The sequence below is a fragment of the Bemisia tabaci genome, chromosome 8 (genome assembly GCF_918797505.1).
Source record: "Bemisia tabaci chromosome 8, PGI_BMITA_v3".
In the NCBI taxonomy this organism is placed as follows: domain Eukaryota; kingdom Metazoa; phylum Arthropoda; class Insecta; order Hemiptera; family Aleyrodidae; genus Bemisia; species Bemisia tabaci.
The window spans coordinates 47,344,527-47,365,594 of NC_092800.1; the positions used below are offsets into that span (position 1 = coordinate 47,344,527).

Here is a 21,068-nt window from a genome sequence, read left to right on the forward strand (position 1 = left end):
ACGTAATATTGAGAGCTAAGAAAAGTGCAAGAAAAAAAACACGCTTGTGTATACTTGATGAAATAACGTCAATATAATTTAAACAGGTTACAAACCGTTGACATGACATCGGTTCGAATGTACAAGAACAAAAGCAGATGACCAACTTATGCAATTACTACATGGTACACGAATTAATGGAGCACAACTAGATTCTTGTTCAAGAAACTTACAATAAAAATTTCAAGAGGCGACGAGGCCATCATGACTGATCTATCTCGTAATTGAGGAACTCTACTTCTGGAAGCAGAATAACCACCTAAATAACCTTTTTTGAACTGTCAGATAAAATGAATCTAGACTAAGAAATAATAGCAGCAATGCACAATAACAGTCTTGCTAAATTGCATGTTTGAAACATCACTACAAGAAAATGAATCAATACTTGTCCAAATGAAAACTGAAATAATAATGAAAATATGGTACATAATACTGAAAGCTCTCACAAATTCAGGAACTGATAAATATTATTAAACTAAAACAAATCATGTCCTTGAAGTTTGAACATGATAAAAGCAACAGCTATGTATGAAGGTTTGACTGTACAAAAGAGAAAAAAGAAGAAAAATGGATGACTAAGTTCATTTTCATACTGAGCAAATATAATGCAAGTATAACATGGTAAGAGGCAATAGATTGATTTAGTGGCTATGTCACTTGATATAATATCGAACCCTTGGTTCAAATGTAAACAAACACAGAACCTTGTTTCTAAACCACGCCAGGGTAGTAATATGCGTCCAATTGTTCCTTACAATCGAAAGTTCTCGAGTTTAATGAGTATTTACTTGGTCTATGACCGGTCAATGACTAAATGTTAATAAATTAATACAATTAACTCATGAAGAATTCGCACATGAGGATTTATTAGTTTGTTTTGGTTTGGACCAAGAATTCGATAATATATCGAATGACGTAGTCACAAAATCAGTGTATGAGGTAGGACTAGATTCTTGTTCAATAAATTTAAAAAGAAAATTCTAAGAGATGATTAGGTCATCGTAATTGATGCACCTCATTATCTATTTAGGTAAGTCTTTCTGTTGAAAGTAATACTCTTCTTTGGCAAATAAAATGATTCTGGATTAAAAAATAATAGCGGCAACAAACAATAATAGCCTTTCATTTTTCATCAGCATAAACCTATTGACAGAAAAAGTAGAAAAAAAAGAGAAAAACTAATAAAGAAAACATTCTTATTAAAGATTGAACACAGATCAAAAATTAAATTGGATGTTGGAAACATCACTGCAAGAAAATGAATTAATACTCGTCCAAATAAAAAGCGAAATAATAATGAAAATCTGGTACATAATACTGGAAGCTCTCACAAATGCAGGAACTAATAAATATTCTTAAACTTAAGTCTTTCTGTAAAAATAATTCTCTTCTTTGGCAAATCAAATGATTCTGGACAAAAAAATTAATAGTGGAAACCCACAATAATAGCCTTTGACAGGAATAGTGAAAATAAAAAAACAAAAAACCACTGTTACTGAGGCCCGTGAAAAGTCAGGAATAAATACATTAGATAAATTTTAAATTGTTAAAGCGAGTAGAAGGAATATGAGAACCTACTAAATATCCGAACGGAAATTGACAGTGCTCATAACTTAATTATAAATAGGTGCTGCGATCTGGAGGCAAAACGAGAGATGTAGAAAAAAATAAGAGACTATTGACGTGTGTACTGAAAGTGAGCTATTTTAGATAATGTGAAAGATGTTGATATTGTTGGTGTTGTTAAATTATTGAAAACTTTAATAGTTGTGATAGTATTAAATTGTCACATGTACCTATTGAAACTCTGATGATGACCACCCGGTTGAAAAGCTTTCGTAGTTAAATGAACGAACAAGAAAGCATATAATGCCTTGGTTCTTAAAATAACTCACAATAAATAATGGCACTGTTCAACCACAACTCTATAAAAATAAATACATCTTGGGAGAAATAAATATGTGTTGCAGTCCAACCATGAAATCAGGCATTTTGTCAAATGCCTAGGCAGATAGTCAAATGTTCTTACGTAGATTGAAATTTTGATTCTTTTGCTAATCTTAGACAAAGTAATTCATTCCTCTCGTAAGAAAGATATTTCCATTCAAATTTGCATCACAGAATAGCATTTGAAACAGGTTTTAGCTCCTGAACAAACATTTTTCTTGAATTTTGCAGCATGTCATGGAACACAGGATTCTTCAAAATTTTGACGTATAAATAATTATAAATGAGGAGTGTTCGAAGAGGAAGGAACATGGAGAGCTCGTAGATTTGGTGAGTCGTTCGTTTCCAAAATATTAAAAACTCGTAAGGTTTTTATCATAAATTCAAACAAAAATTGTGAACCGTCAAAATTTGATTATTTGCCCAGACATTTGATAAAGTGCCTGATTTGACAAATTGTCTGTGACACATACAAGTCAAATGCGATGAGGGAAAAATCTCATCCATCAAAATCATTCTTTAAGGCAATTTTTTGGCAAATGTGAAAGAAGCAGTTTGAAACAAAATTAATACCTGTAGCTCTAATAAATGGCTGTCAACATGAGAAGGGACAAAAGCCATGAGAAACTGCAGGAGGGCTGAAGTGGAACTGGAGCACTTATTTTAGAAGACCACGAGACAAAACAGAGCATACATTAGGGAAGCATATGGCTTAAATGGACCATTAGGCAAGGAACAAATTTCAGCATTCTGATACTTGTTTCGTAACGAAAATTTCACGTAGAACATGATGCGCACAACAAAAGTCACCAAAATCAACTCATAACGAAGATATTTAATGTTTCTTGATGTGTGAATTCAAACCACCTGCTCATGAAAACTCAATGCTCTACGTGATTCACATTGCGCGCTAAATGTTATCATGACAGTCTTTGCAATATAAAAATCTGGCAACCTCAATCTTGACACTTTGGCTCAGCTGTAGCAAATTGCCTGTATTTTAAAAAATACATGGTGGGAAATGAACTTTGCTCGGTTGAGAAGCTTGCTGAAACGGTTGTAGTGCGCAATTTGACTCACGTAGAGCTTTGAGTTTCTTGTCAGCGGGCAGTTCAAATTCCTCGTAACCAATGTGAAATAAAAATGTTAATATCTTCGTTAGGAGTTTGTTTCAGTGATTTTCGTTGTGTGAATCGTGTTCTTTGTGAAATTCTGGTTAAGAAACATGTATCAGATTACTTAAATTCGCACCTTGTCTAGTGGTCCATCACGAAGAGATGGAAAATAGGTGGAAAAAAAGATAAAAGCAAAAGAGAAGATTTCAGATGAGATTGTAGAGAGAGCAAAAGCAAGCAGCAAAATTTGATGGTAACAGTTTCAAATCAAAGAAAATGGCAAGGTCTGCAGGATAAGATATACCTAGGGTGTTCCAAAAGTTTTGCACATTTCCAAGTTTTAAGCAAAGGAAAGCAGCTATCAATTTGTGGTTTACGTGTGCTTAAAGTAGACACAATTACCAAAGAAACTAGACCAAGAACAACTCTCTTGTTCTTGGTCTTGTGTCATTGGTAATCGTGTCTACTTTAAGCACACTTAAACCGCAAATTGGTAGCTGCTTTCGTTTGCTCAAAACTCGAAAATGTGCAAAACTTTTTGAACACCCTATGTACTACACAGAACTTAGAAGGAAACTTAGAGTGAAGGTCCGAAGAAAGTCTGAATGGTCAGATCGACTGTCTCATTCAGGCGTCTCAACTCTGCCAGTTGTTGTTGGCGGAGCAATTGGTTTGCTGTCACCCTTCTCTCTCGTGCCTCCTCCAGTCGCAATCTCTTCTCTGCAATCTCAACCTCTCTCTCTCGCAATTTTAGCTTTCGCTCCTCGTTCTCTAACTTCTTAGTATGAAATGCCTTTTGATCCTCCAAAATAAGGCCAGTCAGCCTATTCAACTCCTCCTGCTGCTCAGCAATTAGTTTAGCAGTCACCCGTTCCTCCTTTCGGCGTGCTGTTCTTTCCCTCCTTCTCATGTTCCGTGGAATGTTTGACAGGGGCCGCGATGCAGGTAAAGACGTCGTGCCAGCAACATTTCGTCCTGACACTCTTCCGCTCGATGTACTTGCGGTGGCAGCTGTTGGTCCTGCAGGTGGAGGACCCTCCAGGCTGGTTCCTTGCCTAGACGCCATGCGTACGACCATCCTTGGCCCCACACCTCCTGAGGCTGCAGTCGCTTGAGGAGTGCCAGGACGAATCTGTTGGACAATGATCCTCGGTCTTGGAGGTCGAGGACCTTGCAGGTTGGTAGCTGACTCCATTCTTGGCCTCACAGACCCTGAGGCAACCTCCGTTGGCCACATCCGGGAATTCGCCCTTCCAGGGATTGACAGATTGACAATCCTTGTGGGGAAGGAATCTCCAGATGGGACGGTAGCAGGAGTAGGTGAGGCAACAAATGGTGCAGTCAATGTCGACTCGGAATGGAAGAAATCTTCTGAGCCACTCGATTCATTTCCAGTAAAAAGAAAAATACAGTCTTGAATGTTTTTTCAACGGTTTTACAATCATTATATTTCCAACGGTATGATTTTGAGAATACAGTACCTAGTAAATTATTTACTTTTCATATCAATTTAGTAATTCTTCGAAGTGACTAGAAATACAAAATTCAAGAGTTTTGTCAAAACTCTGTTGGAAATTGTAAATGATGACTAATCTGAAGAAAATTTAACAAATAAATTGAAGTGGATTTTCTCCATATCCAATTAACATAGGTTGCAGCATTTTGAATGTTCTTAAATTCATGCAGAGAAGGAAATTTCAAATTCAGTCCTGGTCGCTTTCTCAGCGAAAGTCTCATTTGAGGTCAAATTAAAAATATAATCAAAAAAGAGAAAATGGAACAAAATGAGAATAACCGATTACAAGTAGCATTGATAACAGAAAACCCAGATGTTAAATTTAAGATGAAAAATTAAAAATGTAATAATTAATATTTAAGATGAATATTATGAATATCATACAATCCTCAGGGCACTGTCCAAAAAAATTAGAAAATTTAATTAGAGGTACCAAACTGTTAAGCAATTGAACTCTTAAGCATTTCATCTTCAATCTTTGGTATTTCATTTCAGAGACTGCGCAATTTGGTTCACAGTTCGAATTTGATACTCTGCTTTTGTTTATTTGTATCACAAACAGTTGGAGCACTTTAAGGACACCCATTCCTCTGAAAATGTCTCTTATCGGTCATCTTACCGTCTCCGCCAGATGCCTCTTCCTCATCAGGTGTGTCCGTAGGTTGAACCTCCTCATCTGGTGTATCTCCTTGTTGCACTTCATCCCACACGTTGCAGTAGTGCGTTCCTTCTGCTGATGCTGCAATCCCAACAATATAATGTCAACATCAGATCCAAACTCGTCATTGTTGATTTAATTATTCAAAAAGGCAAAGTTTTTGAACCGTCCTAATCTTCGACAGCTTACATTCATAATCTCATAAGTCGGTATTAATCAATCGTATAATCAATACGTTCTCGATCAGTTAAAATAAAGTGTCTTTTAATTGGGCGGTTCCTAATTTATTCAGCGGAAGAACCTAGTGCTTACAGCAAATCATGATAAATTAATTACTGAATGTTATCTTTAAAGGAATTGAACTTGTGAAGAAAATTTTCAGGTGGGCTCAACCGCTCAACCACTGAAAACTGGGAAACAAATTTGCTTTGTCAAGAGCTCCTTGAATTTATTTAGATAAAAATGTAGCCTCTTCATTCATAATCTTCTCGTTGGTCTCTGTCAGAAGCTGACAGTGTCAGATGTATATTTTGAAAATCGAAAAATTAAAGTGCCATTCTTTCGAGTATTTCTAAGATTGTTCTGAAAAACTGCACTTAAATTTTAATTCTTTTTCATTCAATTATCTCTTGTATGAAATTGAGGAAAGTAACCTTACAATTACTGGTGAAATCCAATTACACTTACAATCTACACCTCCTGAGATGCCGATGTATTTCATTGGAGGAACTTTTCTAATTATTTCCTCATCCAAGTGGTCCAAGCTAACTCGCATTCTTTTGTTCCCTGTTCTTTTCCGTTCTGTTGTTATAATCCTTTGCTTCCGTGTGGCGTTTTGTATCAATTCTTGATACTTCTTTTTAATCTATAAGGAAAGAAAAAAAATCAATTTTATGGATGATGCCACTTGAAACGTCGAATGCTAAGGCATTCGTTCGTTTTTCATCAATGAGTTGGATAACCTGCTTATCGCCCCAGGCATAACCACATCTCTTACCACCATTTCTTCTAAATCACTCTTACTGTCTTCTGTTTAGTTACTTTATTACTTACTGAATTGTTATTGTATTCAATTTCCAGCTTACCACTGTCGATATATGGAGGATTAAAGGACTTGCTCGTTTTTCAAGGGTATCCACTTAGTGTAGCGACTTGGTCATGAGTTAATTTCATGACTCAACTATATCACAAGTCATCACTCTCACCGTACTCTGCTTAGTTGATTGGTCATGTTCTGTAAGTTCTGGTTTCAAATATCTTGTTAAATTCTTAGTGTCTGTCTTGTCTCTCATGTGAAAAGTCAATAAAGAGATAAAATTTTTGGAAGCATTTAGATTCACTGTTTTTTGTTGTTTTTTTTTTAAAAATAATAATACCTATCTATCAACCTTAGTGCGATCACTCACTTCGAGCAGCATAAATGTCAGTGAAAGGGAATTTCTTTTAATTTGAAAAGCATGTAATTCAACCATTGTAGTTTTGTAGTAATGGCTAAAGATGTTTAACTCAGATTGGGATGTTGTAAATCTTAGATCAATTTGTATTGCTTTAAGGAAAAACGAATCAACATTTCCAATTTAAATTCTCTGAGAAATTGCTTCATTCATTCGCAATTATTGATTAGCTGCAATCAGAATTGGTGATCTTGTGCTTATATCATTATTCTCTTATGATGGCTCATTAAAGATGCTTAAAATTCAAAGTTAAGTCTTTGTTGGTAAGAGAAATAATAATGGTACATACGATGGTGAAAATCAATTGTTCTCAAATGATCTCTTAATTTTAATATTGGAATGCTATTGTGAAAGCTCCAACTTAGTGGCTTTGACTCAAGAAATTATATTTCTTTTGGCAGTAGTGTGATATATGCAAATTCTCAACCTGAAACTTTTGCCCCATCCAGATTGTCTGTTCGGGTGATTTTCAATTGAACCGGACATAAGTGAGAATTTCCTATTTTAATTTAATGACGGCTTACTACATTACATAAAATAAGAAGCTGCTGAAAGCAACAGCATATATGAGGGGCTTGGAGGATGAGGCGCATGAGTGCAGTTTTTAAAAAAATAGAGATATGGATGGTTTCAAGCGAAACTAGTGTTAATGCATATTTTGTGAGAAATTCGTTCCCAAATTTCAATTTTTAAGCATCCTAAAGTGTGTTTGAACTTTCTTTCCACTGTAAGGATTCAGGTAATTTCGAAACTTCCAACTTGTGTTCCTTGAAATAGTAAAAACTGCAATTATGCGCTTTGTCCTCTTAGCACCTCATATCATGTAAATCATCATTGGGTCACTTTTTGTCTTTCATAATCCTCCCAAGAATTTTAAAGGTGATCGCAGGGGTCAAGTTTTACTTCGACACATTTCATTCTTCAATGTTGATTAGGGCATTTCTCTCCTGTAGTTTTCTTTTCTTTTCACTAAGTGAATCCTGTAGTTTTGGAATATTTTTCCCCTCAAGGATTGAAAGTGTTGAAATTAATTCTTCAAGATGAGGAGGCTTTTTGTGTCATATACTATTACTTTCTAGTGAGTTTCTTTATTGCTGCCTCTACTTACCTAAAGTTGTTAGAAATAATTTTTCTATGTGTCTCACATTGAAGAATTGTAAGTGGTAACATCTCCTCTGCTTCTTTCTATGACCCTCTGCAGCTTAAAAGAATCAGCCGAACTGGAAGCTTCACTTAAAGAAATTTTTATGTCTCAGTTTCCAGTGGCGGTTAATGTTTACTTGCGCAAACCACCAAACTTTCTGTACATCTTGGGCATTTTAAAGTCACCAAAAATCTAGTGGAGGTCTAAAACAAATCTTCAATCGTCCAAATTACACTTCTGTATGAGATGATGAGATGAGGTGACAAATGAAAGGAACTTGAATAAGAGTAAAAGGAAGCTCTAATTTTCCATGTGCCAGCAGTGGATGAAGGATCAAAAAACCTGGAAATGCTGACAAGCTCTAGGAGATTGTCATTACTTTTTGGCCACAATGTATCTGATTTACTGAAAATATTTCCAAAAAATTTTCAGTGTCAAAAGGTTGGGTTCTGTTGGACCATCTTTCCCTTTTTCTTTGGCAAGTTTTATCACCTTTGTCTGTAATCAGTGATTTGTATAGTACTCGGAATTTTGGGGCTTTTCTCATGGCTCGTGGAAAAATAGGTATATTTAAAGACCAGTTTTCTCTGCATGCGAGGAAAAAGCAGTGGAAAATTTTCTCAAAGATTACATACCTGAAGTCATTGGGAGGATGCAGTAATCCGTAGCTGCCAAGAATGGAACTTTACATCGATGCTGAGCGGAGTAAAGTAAGTGTAATACTTGCCATTTAACCATGACTGGACGAAGTTCGCTTCGTGGAAATTTACTGTTCAGGGCAATTGATGAATGTGATGTGTTTGTGTGTTCCTGGCTTGTGAGAATGATAACTTGATGGGTAATTTGGTAGAATGTGAGTTAACGGACTTTGTACTGCTAGAAGTTGGATCCGAAGTGAACAAACACCTCCTTGGATCCAAGTTCCGGCACACAATATCCTGCGAAAATCATTTTACCTCCACAGCGAATATCTTACATGACTGAACAAAAAATAAAGTGGTCTGACCTGTTTCACTGATCTGGAGTTGAGGCCAACCTTGTTGACCTCCTCTGCCATCAGCTGGTAGATTCGGTTTTTCTCTGCCATGGTCACACTATTGTTCAGGGGGGAATGGAGAAGATCGTAGTACTCCATACCGATTTCGAGTATCTTCTCCTTTTCCGCCCCCGTGAAATTCAGAGAACGCGCACTTTGGTTGGACATTATCGAAATTAAAGTTTAAAGAAAAAGGTAACAAACAACAATTTAACAATGAAAAAACAGGTTTTGTAAAAAATCTAAAAACTAATATCACAGGTTAAAACAATATCACAGCTGCTCAATTATAACGAAAAGAATTAACAATTATCACGGGCCAACAACGTGCAAAAGTACGTACGTAATATCCCTAATAAAACGCTTGCTTATCTCTTATCTCAATATAACCTCTAAACCTTTTGAATTATCACCAATTTTTGCGGGTTTTCTCACATCAGCAGCCTGATTATTGAAATGTTTTGTTTGTCGGATCGACGTAGATGACATAGGTTAAAAGGCGGAGCGTGATTGGTCGGCTATATGTCTTAACGCTGCTTTATCGTGCCTTTGTCAGGTGGAATGATCGACATACTGTCGGAAACTTAAGAGGTGCCGTTAGCTTGTCGAGAGGTCCCGTTAGCTTGTCGAGAGGTCCCGTTAGCTTGTCGAGAGGTCAACCCGACATAGACACGACAAAGCAGCGATAAGACATAGCCAACCAATCACGCTCCGCGATTTAACCTATGTCATCTATGTCGATCCGACAAACAAAAAATTTCAATAATCAGGCTGCAGAGCTCTTGCAACATCCACCAAGGTGGGACCGTCCGATGACGGGCCTGTGGTTACTGGTGAAAAGCTTATTTAGTCGAGGCGCCTGGTAAGTCTACCTGGAATTTTGGGTACACAGCGATTTTTTTGGCCTACTTTATGTTTTTTGGGTCGCTGAATCCGAATCTGAAGTTTCCGCACGCGTATCTGGTGACCATTTTCCGCTATTTTGAAAGAATGGCCTAAAAAGGCCTTTTTTTGCGGTTTTTTTTTATATAGCGGCTACGGATGAGAAAAAGTCCCGGATTTAGCTAATGTTTCGAATAGCTGACATAATTTGGAAGAAAATGGTGTATACATATGTTACGTTTGCTTAAAAATTGAGGAAGATACAGCATCGTGAACATCGCGCCCATTCACGTTTTCGCGGCGCACCCGTTAACGCATGATCCGGCTCGCCGCGGTCAGCTAAGGACAGAGTTGCTAAAAGAAATTTCATCGAATGAAATTTCATGAAATTTCATCGAATGAAATTTCATGAAATTTCACAAGAAATTTCATGAAATTTCTTTTTTCCCAATGAAATTTCTTTCGACCGACAAAATGTCAAAAATGCTTATTTTTTCTAACAGAATTTGTTTTTATTTTTAAAGAGAATAATATTCGTCAATTAGACCAGTTGGAGCGCGGTCTTCTCTCAGCTTTTCTCTTCTCGTCTTCTCTTACTCTTTCTCTTCTGGCAGTTCTGGCTTATCAAGGGGAGGGGAACCGGGGACCCTAACTTCAAATTTCAAACTGTTAATTTCTGAAAAAAATCAGAGACAAATGAAAAAATCATTTAAATTGTTTCAAAGATAGTTCAAGATCCCTCTCTTTTTTACCAAAATAGAACGATATACTATTAGGGGGTACTAGGATTCTTTATAGTCAAGAAATTTGTTTTGCTCCAAATATGAAAGCTAATGTCTTACTTTATCCGTAAAATTTATTTTGGTGTTCAACTGGTACGGCTGTGCGCTGTGTGTTCAACCTTTAAGAAAAAAAATTCAAAATTATGTTTTTGCTGTTTTACTCAACTTTCTGGGCATTTCTAAAGTTCCCTTTCACAGTTTACCACGTTCCTATAAATGAACTTAAGGAGATTCATAAGTTTCAAGGGTTTAATCCTGAATTCTGCGTGTTAAATGAAATTTCACGAAATTTCATGAAATTTCATGAAATTTCATTATGAAATTTCTTTTTATAATCTTTCATGAAATTTCTTAACTCTGGCTAAGGACCGAAGCGTTCCAATGTTCCGAGATCCGAGATTCCTCAATTTTTGAGCAAACCTAGCATATTTATATACCATTTTCTTCCAAATTTTGTCAGCTATTCAAAACATTAGCTAAATCCGGGACTTTTCCTCATTCGTAGCCGCTATATCAAAAAAACCGCAAAAAAAGGCCTGTATAGGCCATTTTTTCAAAATAGCGGAAAATGCTCACCAGAAACGCGTGCGGAAACTTCAGATTTGGATTCAGCGACCCAAAAAACATAAAGTAAGCCAAAAAAATCGCTGTGTACCCAAAATTCCAGGTAGCCTCATTTTTAGCTACCAGGCGCCTGGACTAATTTACGTCTGAAGCTCAACTTGCGGTCGACCGTAAAGTCTGCCAACAAAATTTGGGCCTAGGTGAATTCGAAATTTCAAATTGATGGATTTCAACGGTCTCTGGTGAGACCAACGAAGAAGTCGAATATAATTGAAATAAAATGCACAATCGTCGAATATCATTCAACGGTGAATGATATTCGATGGCGAAAATTCGCTTACTGTCTCTCTGCAGTTTTTGCTACGCACTCTCTCTCGCTCTCTCTCCCCCTCTAAAGCACGCCAAATGTGGATGCTCTCCTCTTGCTCTCTCTCCCCCTTTAAAGCACGCCAAATGTGGATGCTTTCCTCTTGCTCTCTCTCACTCTAAAGCACGCCAAACGTGGATGCTCCCTTTTCTTTCTCTCTCTTTTTGAGCACGCCACTAGTGGATGCTCCCTTTTCTTTCTCTCTCTTTTTGAGCACGTCAAATTTGGATCCTCCTTTTTCTTTCTCTCTCTTTTTGAGCACGCCAAATGTTGATGCTCTCTTTTTCTTTCTCTCTCTTATTGAGCACACCAAATGTGGATGCTCCCTTTTCGTTCTATCTCTTTTTGAGTACGCCAAATGTGGATGCTCCCTTTTTGCTCCGTCTCTTTCTCTCTCTGAGTATGGCATCAGATGTGGATACTCTCTTCTCTCTCTTGCACGTTTGAGTATGCCAGACGTGGATACTAGGTTTTTCCTCTCTCTCTTTTCTCCCTGGCGCTCGCTGATGAAACCCGCATGTGACTGTCTCGCGACGTCATCGCGACTCTGAGAAGGCCCACAATCCCTTCGGTGGATAGGCCTGGTCCTCCGAGTTCTCTCTCTGGCTGGGGCCGCGACATTAATAGTCCTGATTTTACTTGTCATATGCGAAGAAGAAATCGTTGAGTGGAAATTTGTTTGTTTTTTTTTTTTGACTGAATCAAATGTTCAAACGAAAATATATATTTTTCTCACTTAAATAGGAGAAAGTTTTTCGATGGACAAGTAGATTTTATCGATCAAGTGGCAATAATCTTCAAATAATCGGAGATTAACCCTTTTGATGTTTTACCCGTATATGCCTCCCGGAGCCGATATCCCTTTAGAGAAGGAATCCTGGCATACATGTGCCTGACTTTTCTTGTGTTGTATGAAAAGAAGAAATGACCGAATGGGAAGTCCTTCTTGTCATTTGAAGTCGTAGAATGTCCAAACAGAAACGGATATTTTCCATTTGAATAGGAACGTTTTTCAATCGACAATTACATTTTATCTATCAAGTGAAATGAATCTGGCAATAAGCGGAAATTGAGAAATTCGTTAAGGCAGGATGTGACGGCAAATTTTCGGTCATCTGATCGGAAGGAATAGTCGATCGGGGTTGTCGGATCAGCAGAGATTGGTCAATTGCTGAACCAAAGTTGTTTACCATCTGAAGATAGGCAACCAGCAATACTTTGAAGTTGAGCCATGTTTCGCATTATTTGCAACTACTTCCGCCGATGCTACCTCCTTCGAGAGGGAGGTAGGCGCTCTGCACATCAATCTATGAGTTGTAAGAATCGAACGCTTTCGTTGCAAGTTGTTGCAACCTGTGCTACTTGGGTAGATTGATGTGCAGATTGCGTAGTCCCTCGCCCGAAGGAGCTGCGGTTGTCCGAACTAGTTGCATGTAAGTGGAAACATGTCTCAGCTTCGAAGTATTGCTGGTTGCCTGTCTTTAGATTTGTAACGATTGGGGTGCGGCAATTTTGCAATCACGGCAGGTGGTAACTTTGTCTTCCGATCGGGTCGCCGAGAAGCGGCACTTATAAGTGCCGCTTCGTCGATATATCGACGAAAAGTTGACCGGAAGATGAAAATTTCTTGGAAGTATATAATACGAAAATTCTGTCAACTTTTCGGAACTTTTACATTCAAAAAATGCTAATCGGTATTATTTGCAAGAATCAAACGCTTTTGTTGAAAGTTGTTGCAATCTCCGCTCCTCGGGTGCGGGGAAAGGAAAGCCGAGTGGTCGAAGACGAGACACGAGGAAGATAGTAAGGAGCAGGTTTTAATTGAAAAGATTTCATTTTCTTTTTACAACACGATGGGATGCCTATTACTGTAAAGGCAATGGTGGCTCACTCCTGGTGGGTGGTGTGACAGAATGTGACAGAATCGTTAGATGAAGGAAATTGAGCATCACCGGAGGTAGACAAGTTTAAAATTAAACGTTGACGATTTGAATGCACATATCATGATTGCGGGATCAGCTATGGAGCTCGGCATCTATGCAGCTTCTGTGAACACATAAGACAACTTCGTTAGAAAGACAATTATTGTATTATCGAAGTGGCAGCAGTACTTTGCCTTCAACAGGTGAACGTAAAGAATGGCAGAACTTGGCGATCTACGGCGCATAAGGAAGTCGATGCAGGTACCGAAATTGAATGGGCCGTAATCCGTACGCTGAAGGTTGACTAGGATCCAACCAAATGGGCTTTATTGCAGCCGCGAGGCGTACCCATCAACTGGAAGGGGAAGGCGGAATGGTGGATGCAGTGATGCATTCCAATAGTCACCTATCCGCAGGAGACACTTGATATGGTGTTGGCTGAACACCTCCGTTGAGTCGTCGATGGACTGAATGAGGAACGGTTGGAAGTGTCAGGACATGGAGTATTTAACATTAATTGTGTACGGTGGCATTTATGAGGTCTCCTCGTTAAGCTTGTACACGTCGAACAGGAGTGTATTCTGTAATTTTGTTTATTTCCGATTGGAAGGTAGATGAAAAGTGTGAGGAATGAGAAGAGGGTGTCTACTTGCATGCTATCGAAACGGTGCACTATGGTCCGAATAGCCGGTTTAAGCGGCATGAAATCGGATATGTATGTTTAAACCTCGCAACATGAGTTTTCAGGTGTTTTTAGGGTCGCTGAGTGCAAAAATGCTAATATTCTTCAAGAAAAATCCATTTTTAACATTTTTATACTTTATATAAGTGTGGTAATAATTTGTTCAGAAACCTTAAATTGAGGCGTGAAATTCAAGTTGACGCGGTGGAGCAGTTGACATCGCGTCTCACTGGTCTTCTTGATATCCCGGGTTCGATGCTCGGTAGATTTATTTATTTTTTTTTTTATAAGTTTAAAAATTAATTTTACATTGGATGGACTATAAGAAGCTAAAAGTAGAGCCTCGTCAAACACTACTATCAAGGGAAGTCGAAAAAGACAGCTCAGGATAATACTTCTACGTTTCATGGCTCCAGAGGCCTACTTTCAAGTCCCACCGATTAGCCGTTTGAACTTGTTTTCGTCTGCCCAGCTAAACTTAAGGTGAAATATATCCATTTTGATAGATTATTTGTTTGAAACACGGGTAAACGAAAAAAAAAAAAAAAGTTTACGGGACCTCAAAGTGGCTTCCTAAGACAATTTCATTGCTCGGGAGCCTTACTTTCAAGTCCCACCGATCAACCGTTTAGACTTGTTTTCGTCTGCCAAGCTAAACTTATGCTAACATATATCTACACTGATAGATTATATGTTTGAAACACTTAAAACGTCAAAGAAAAAAAAATTTTACGGGGCCTCAAAGTAGCCTCCCGAGGCGATTCTTTGCTGTTCTTGAGCACAAGTTTCAATTGGTCCCGATCAACCCCATCAACTCGTATTATTCTCCCTGGGCAGATTTAGGCTCTAATGCATTCGATTTGCTAGAATATGACAATGGAACATGATAAAATGCATGGTCAATGGCATATGATAGCTAACAGTGGTGACTGCTAAGAAACGCGAAAACGTCATTTTTCATGAGAAATAACTTGAGGCCATGGTGGACTTTGGTTCTGCCACTCAGACTAAAAGGTAGTCTAGAGTCATGACGATAACTTCCGAGTAAAAGTACGGGGTGCTCAGAGGTGCCAAGTATATTTTTTGGGTCATACTTTTGCGAATTTATTGAAAAAAGTGACTATGTCTAAGGGTTAATCTAGAACATTAGATATGAAGAAAAAGAACAGTTTCAGCATGAAACATCTTAAACTTATCTTATATTTTGTGAATCAAGTGCCCAAACACTTTCAGGTAAGGTGAAACGACGAAAACAAGCCTTTAAACACACCACTGCCGCTCGTTAACTGGAATCGCACTCATAAAGTGCTCCGCACGCCCCACTTCCTAGGCTTGTCACATCTCTATTAGTGCTTTAATCGAAGTGAAGTTTTACAGGATTCTTCTCTGCTGCATGTACTATCGATCTACCGCTTAAAATCTAACTTTTTCCAAACTTCACTTTTTCGATTTATTGCCGCTTAAACGGGCTATTCGGACCATAGTGCGGTGTGCTTGACAAGCTGAGGGCATGTCGGTGCGAGACCGGACAGGTGATTGTGAACGTGATTAGGTAGTTGCGCATTCTTCCGAAAAATTTAACAATCTGCGGATTAGGTATAAAGCCTCTGTGAAGAATTGGGGATATTTAATTTGATGACAATCATAATATTGTCCTTACGAAATGATCGATTTCCTTGGGGGTTTTCTTGTGACACGTGTAGTGTTGATCAACCGACATATTTCCCTTTGAGGAGTCTTATAATATATGGATGCAGAATCTTGAAAATTGTCAGTAAGTAAGTGGATTATTTAAGAATAATTACAGTACACGTGTCAGAGTCGGTACTCGCTTTGTTAAACGTATAGGTTCCTACTTCTGGAACAGGAGATGTCGTGTTTTTTTGTTTCTTGTCGTTTGGAAATTAGAGGAAGCGGCTGCAAAATGGAAGAAGATTTTTGAAGATAATCTTCCCATACTGAAACCTATTCGGATTTAAAGCGCATCGAGTAGGAGGTGCACCGAGCCCCGTATGAAATCCCAGTATTAATTAGGGGAAGCGAGCTGCAACGAATGGGTGAAAGGATGAAAATAGTAAAGAGGAACACCGAGCCGAAGCATGTCATGCATTATGCAGGGACAATTTTGCTGGCAATCAGGACAACCGTGGCGCTCCCATACATGTGGAAGAGGTAACGGAATCAACCGAAAGTGTTTAAAAAAAATTCAAACAAGCAGGACTAGAACCAAACGCAATGTGGTCGTGGTAGAAGAGGGAAGGGGAAGGAAAGCGAAATGAACGCCTGGTCTGAGCCTTGGGATTACCTAATTATCTCAGCACCACGAGTAATCTAATAAAAACACACTGATCCTCAGGAAGGTCGATTCGATGCAGCTTGCCTAAGGGACCCGACGGAACGTCATATGAACTGCATTTTTAAAGTCGGATCTGTACATTGGAAGTCAAGTGGAAAAACTCTTATGTACATAGCAAATCTCACGTCACATTACTTGTTTTTAAGCAGGGCCGGATTTTTCGGTTTATGAATGAGAAATCTATTTCATAGGGTCGTTCGAGGAATTTCGTTAAAGTCAGCGGGAATCACAAATTATAAATCCAAAATCTTAATCTTCATTAAATTTCAACCAACGTACGACAGTTTAGTTGTGTTGACGATGCTGACGGCCGAAACGCGTCTCATGTGAGATCAGCGTACGAAACGGCTGGGAATCAAACGCCGACGTTTCCGGTTCGGGCCAGAATCAGGGGAGTAAAGGGGTCAAGTATTATGTTACCGCGTCAGCAGTATGCGACTTTTTCCTTTGTTCACCCAAACACCGGTAAATGTTTAGTTCTAAAAGAAGGAAATGAGAAGTGAAAAGAAAGGAAGGCCAAGATCTTCTCTTCAGCAATAAGTGGGAAGGTTTTGAAAAGAAATTCTCAGAAATGGGTTAAACTGAGAGAAATTCCGTCATATTGATATGACACTCCCTTAAATCACTGAATCCAAACGGGATTGAGCTCATCTTTGTACAGTTTTTTATTATTCTTTCCCCGAGAACCGGGTGTACAGTATTTTGCAAGGGAGGCCTAACCAATCTCAACCAAGATCAACCGAACGAGAGCTAATCCCAACCAATCCTCAACCAAAAAAAAACAAGCTCAACCGAAGCTAAACCAATCGTAACCAAGCTGCACCAAACTCAACCAAACAGAAGCAACCCTAACCAATGCATACCAACCTCAAGCAAATCGAACTGAACCTAAGCGAACGAATCTCAACCAAACTTAACCGGACCAAACCTAACCTAACCAAACCGAACCAAACCAAACCAAACCAATCCTAACCAAACCTCGAGTTAGGTTAGGTTGAATGAAGTGAGTTACGAAAAAAAAGTAACATGCATAACATTAAGCAGTACGACGGAGGGCATACATGAGGCGAAAATAATTGACAGATGCGCCATTTGTAAGTAAAAGTGAAAAGGGAATAATTTTTTGATGAAGAATGATACGTAAATTTCTGTATTTGAATTGTTTCTTGCCTTTATAATTTTAATATTCGATTCATTTTCGTAAATGAATAACCCGTCACAGAGATTTCTCACTGAAAATAATTGAATTCTAATGTTTTACAATTGACTAAAATAAGTACCACTGGTAAATATAGTGAAAAATGAGACCCCAACCTCACGCTCTAGGAGGAATCTATTCACCTTTTCAGGACCTTATCTGTGACTTACTCCTTATTTAATCCATGCAATTTGTTGTCATGAAAATCTCATTTTATCTACAGCAATTGGATTCATGTAAACTCACATTTCCTCCGTCTCACTCGAAGCATTTCGACATGGTCACACGGCAATCATAGAACTCGGTTTCCAACGTCGCAGACTTCCTGTCATTCTGTATATTTTTAAAAGAAAAGTAGTCAATGGCAAATATTTAGAACTACCGTGATTTTTCTTCTCGATGGGAAGAAGAGTCAGCATAAACTTCAAGAAAGGATGTTTATGTGGTCTTCTTTAAAGAAATATCATAGAGTCGGAGATTTTAAGACAACGCAAAGAAGATATGTGATTGCCGACTTACTCCATCGATTTCCTGTACTGACCATATTCAGATAGTTAATGAGAGAATCATTGATCGGAGGAGGGGAAGGGCATGGGCGTACCAGAAGAGGTCCGAACGAAACCAAACTGGTTGTAACCACGGACAGGTGTCCAAACCAGAGCTGCATATACGCGACCTATTTTAAGTGGAATAGAAGGGTGGTTAAGTCTCCCAACCAAGAATCTACGGCCCACACCCCACTGAACCAACCCAAAAAACAAAACCAAACCAAACCAAACCACACAAAACAAAACCAAAACCCAACCAAACCAAACCAAACCAAACCAAACCAAACCAAACCAAAACAAAACCAAACCAAACCAAACCAAACCAAGCCTCAACCAATCAAAATGGACCCAACCAACCTCAACCAAACCGAACCCAACCAAACCAAACTGGTTTTGTTTGGTTGAAGGACAGGTGTCCAAGCCAGAGATGCATATACACGACCTATGTTAAGTGGAACATAAGGGTGGTTAAGGCGGCCAACCAAGAATCTACGGCCCACACCCCACTGAACTAAACCAAACCAAACCAAGCCAAACCAAACCAAACCAAACCAAACCAGACCAAACCAAACCAAGCCTGGAAAACAAATCAACACTCAACCAAACCAAACCAAAACCAAACCAAGCTCAACCAATCAAAATGGGCCCAACCAACCTCAACCGAACCGAACCAAACCAAACCAAGTGTGGTTTGGTTTGGTTGAGGGACAGGTGTTCAAGCCAGAGATGCATATACGCGACCTATGTTAAGTGGAACAAAAGGGTGGTTAAGGCCAACCATCCTCAACCAAACCAAACTAAACCGAACCAAACCAAACCATGGTGGTTTTGGTTTGGTTGAGGGACAGGTGTTCAAGCCAGAGATGCATATACGCGACCTATGTTAAGTGGAACAAAAGGGTGGTTAAGGCGGCCAACCAGAACCGAACGCCCCCAACCACCCTCAACCAAACCAAACCAAACCAAACCAGTGTGTGTTTGGTTTGGTTGAGGGACAGGTGTTCAAGCCAGAGATGCATATACGCGACCTATGTGAAGTGGAACATAAGGGTGGTTAAGGCGGCCAACCAGAACGGAACCAAACCAAACCAAACTGAACCAAACCGAACCAAACCAAACCATGGTGGTTTTTGGTTTGGTTGAGGGACAGGTGTTCAAGCCAGAGATGCATACACGCGACCTATGTGAAGTGGAACATAAGAGTGGTTAATGTGCCCAACCACGATTGTACGGGCCCAACCAAACCGAACCAAACCAAACTCGTTTTGGTTTTGATTGAGATCTTGTTTCAGAGTAGTTTTCTCTTTATAGAGGCAAGATATCCGGACAGGGAGTGGTGTGTGTGCTTTGCCTGAGAAAGGGAACATTGATTTCTTACTTTAGGGGAGTTATTTTTTTTATGGCAAGATATCCGGACAGTTGACTTCTTAATTTAGAGGAGGTATTCTTTTAGAGGCAAGATATCCGGACAGGGTGTGGTGTGTGTTTTTTTAGTAATGTTAAGCGCTTTGTCGACATAGGTTAAACACGCGGTCCACAGAGGTTAAGCGCCTACTCCACAGAGTTTAAACACGCGGTCCACAGAGGTTAAGCGCCTACTCCACAGAGGTTAAGCGCCTACTCCACAGAGGTTAAGCGCCTACTCCACAGAGGTTAAACACGCGGTCGACAGAGGTTAAGCGCCCAGCGACGGAGGTTAGACGCCTGCCTCGACATAGGTTAAGCGCCTGTTCCACAGAGGTTAGACGCCTGCTTCGCCTGATGTTAAGCGCCTGGTCAACAGAGGTTAAGCGCCTACTCCACAGAGGTTAAGCTCGCGGTCGACAGAGGTTAAACACCCGGTGACAGAGGTTAGACGCCTGCCTCGACAGAGGTTAAACACGCGGTCGACAAAGGTTAAGCGCCCAGCGACGGAGGTTATACGCCTGTTCCACAGAGGTTAGACGCCTGGTTCGCCTGATGTTAAGCGCGTGGTCCACAAAGGTTAAACACCCGGTGACAGAGGTTAGACACCTGGTTGACAGAGGTTAAACACCCGGTGACAGAGGTTAGACGCCTGGTCGACAGAGGTTATTCGCCTTCCTCCGCTGGTGTTAAGCGCCTATTCCACAGAGGTTATTCGCCTTCCTCCGCTGGTGTTAAGCGCCTACTCCAGAGGTTAAGCGCCCAGCGACGGAGGTTATATGCCTGCCTCGACATGGGTTAAGCGCCTGTTCCACAGAGGTTAAACACGCGGTCCACAGAGGTTAAGCGCCTACTCCACAAAGGTTAAACGCCCGGTGACAGAGGTTAGACACCTGGTCGACAGAGGTTAAACACCCGGTGACAGAGGTTAGACGCCTGCCTCGACAGCGCCTACTCCACAGAGGTTAAACACGCGGTCGACAAAGGTTAAGCGCCCAGCGACGGAGGTTATACGCCTGCCTCGACATAGGTTAAGCGCCTGTTCCACAGAGGTTAGACGCCTGCTTCGCCTGATGTTAAGCGCCTGGTCCACAAAGGTTAAACGCCCGGTGACAGAGGTTAGACACCTCGTCGATAGAGGTTAAACACCCGGTGACAGAGGTTAGACGCCTGGTCAACAGAGGTTAGACGGCTGGTGCACAGAAGGATGAAAAAGAATAGTCGAGGTATGAAATCCGGACAGGGAGTGTTGTGTGTGTTTTGTTCGGGAAAGTAGGATAAATGGACTTTTCATTCTTGAGAAATGGGTGCTTGTGGCTGTAATATATCCGGACAGGGTGTGGCGTGTGTGTCTTGTCGAGGGAAGGATAAATGGGGTCTTTTATTTTAGAGACAAGATATCCTCCCCTATTGTCAGACGTTAAGCGCCCATTGGCAGAGGTTAAGCGCCCATT

At 39.8% G+C, this 21,068-nt stretch overlaps 2 protein-coding genes and 1 long non-coding RNA gene across 9 annotated transcripts in view; 1 reads left to right on the plus strand and 2 right to left on the minus strand.

Annotated features, from left to right (window-relative positions):
* Positions 1 to 6,608, plus strand: part of LOC109043781 (putative nuclease HARBI1) — a 107,227-nt gene extending 100,619 nt beyond the window's left edge. For 3 of the 7 annotated variants that reach the window (XM_072303636.1, XM_072303634.1, XM_072303633.1), the window contains 4 exons: positions 2,218 to 2,316; positions 4,033 to 4,278; positions 5,113 to 5,266; positions 6,356 to 6,608. The gene's annotated coding sequence lies outside the window, so the exon portion shown is untranslated. Of the gene's footprint in view, positions 1 to 86; positions 322 to 2,217; positions 2,317 to 4,032; positions 4,279 to 5,112; positions 5,267 to 6,355 lie in introns of those variants that run through there. The other 4 variants (XM_072303637.1, XM_072303638.1, XM_072303635.1 and 1 more) reach the window with 4 other exon arrangements.
* Positions 1 to 21,068, minus strand: part of LOC140225291 (uncharacterized) — a 145,090-nt gene that overhangs the window by 59,310 nt on the left and 64,712 nt on the right. The gene's annotated exons all lie outside the window — the stretch shown is intronic.
* Positions 5,190 to 9,343, minus strand: LOC109043780 (uncharacterized). The gene is made up of 3 exons (XM_072303519.1): positions 8,880 to 9,343; positions 5,963 to 6,140; positions 5,190 to 5,356 (listed from the first exon to the last, which is right to left on the minus strand). The coding sequence occupies exons 1-3, from the start codon at positions 9,075 to 9,077 to the stop codon at positions 5,190 to 5,192; spliced, it is 543 nt and encodes a 180-aa protein (XP_072159620.1). The 5' UTR covers positions 9,078 to 9,343.

Excerpts from the sequence above, each read along its gene's own strand:
- LOC109043780 (XM_072303519.1), bottom strand. The coding sequence starts at position 9,077 with ATGTCCAACCAAAGTGCGCGTTCTCTGAATTTCACGGGGGCGGAAAAG. Across the intron at positions 6,141-8,879 it reads ACTCCAGATCAGTGAAACAG|ATTAAAAAGAAGTATCAAGA; the intron begins GTCAGACCACTT and ends CTTTCCTTATAG. Across the intron at positions 5,357-5,962 it reads CATCTCAGGAGGTGTAGATT|CATCAGCAGAAGGAACGCAC; the intron begins GTAAGTGTAATT and ends TTGGGATTGCAG.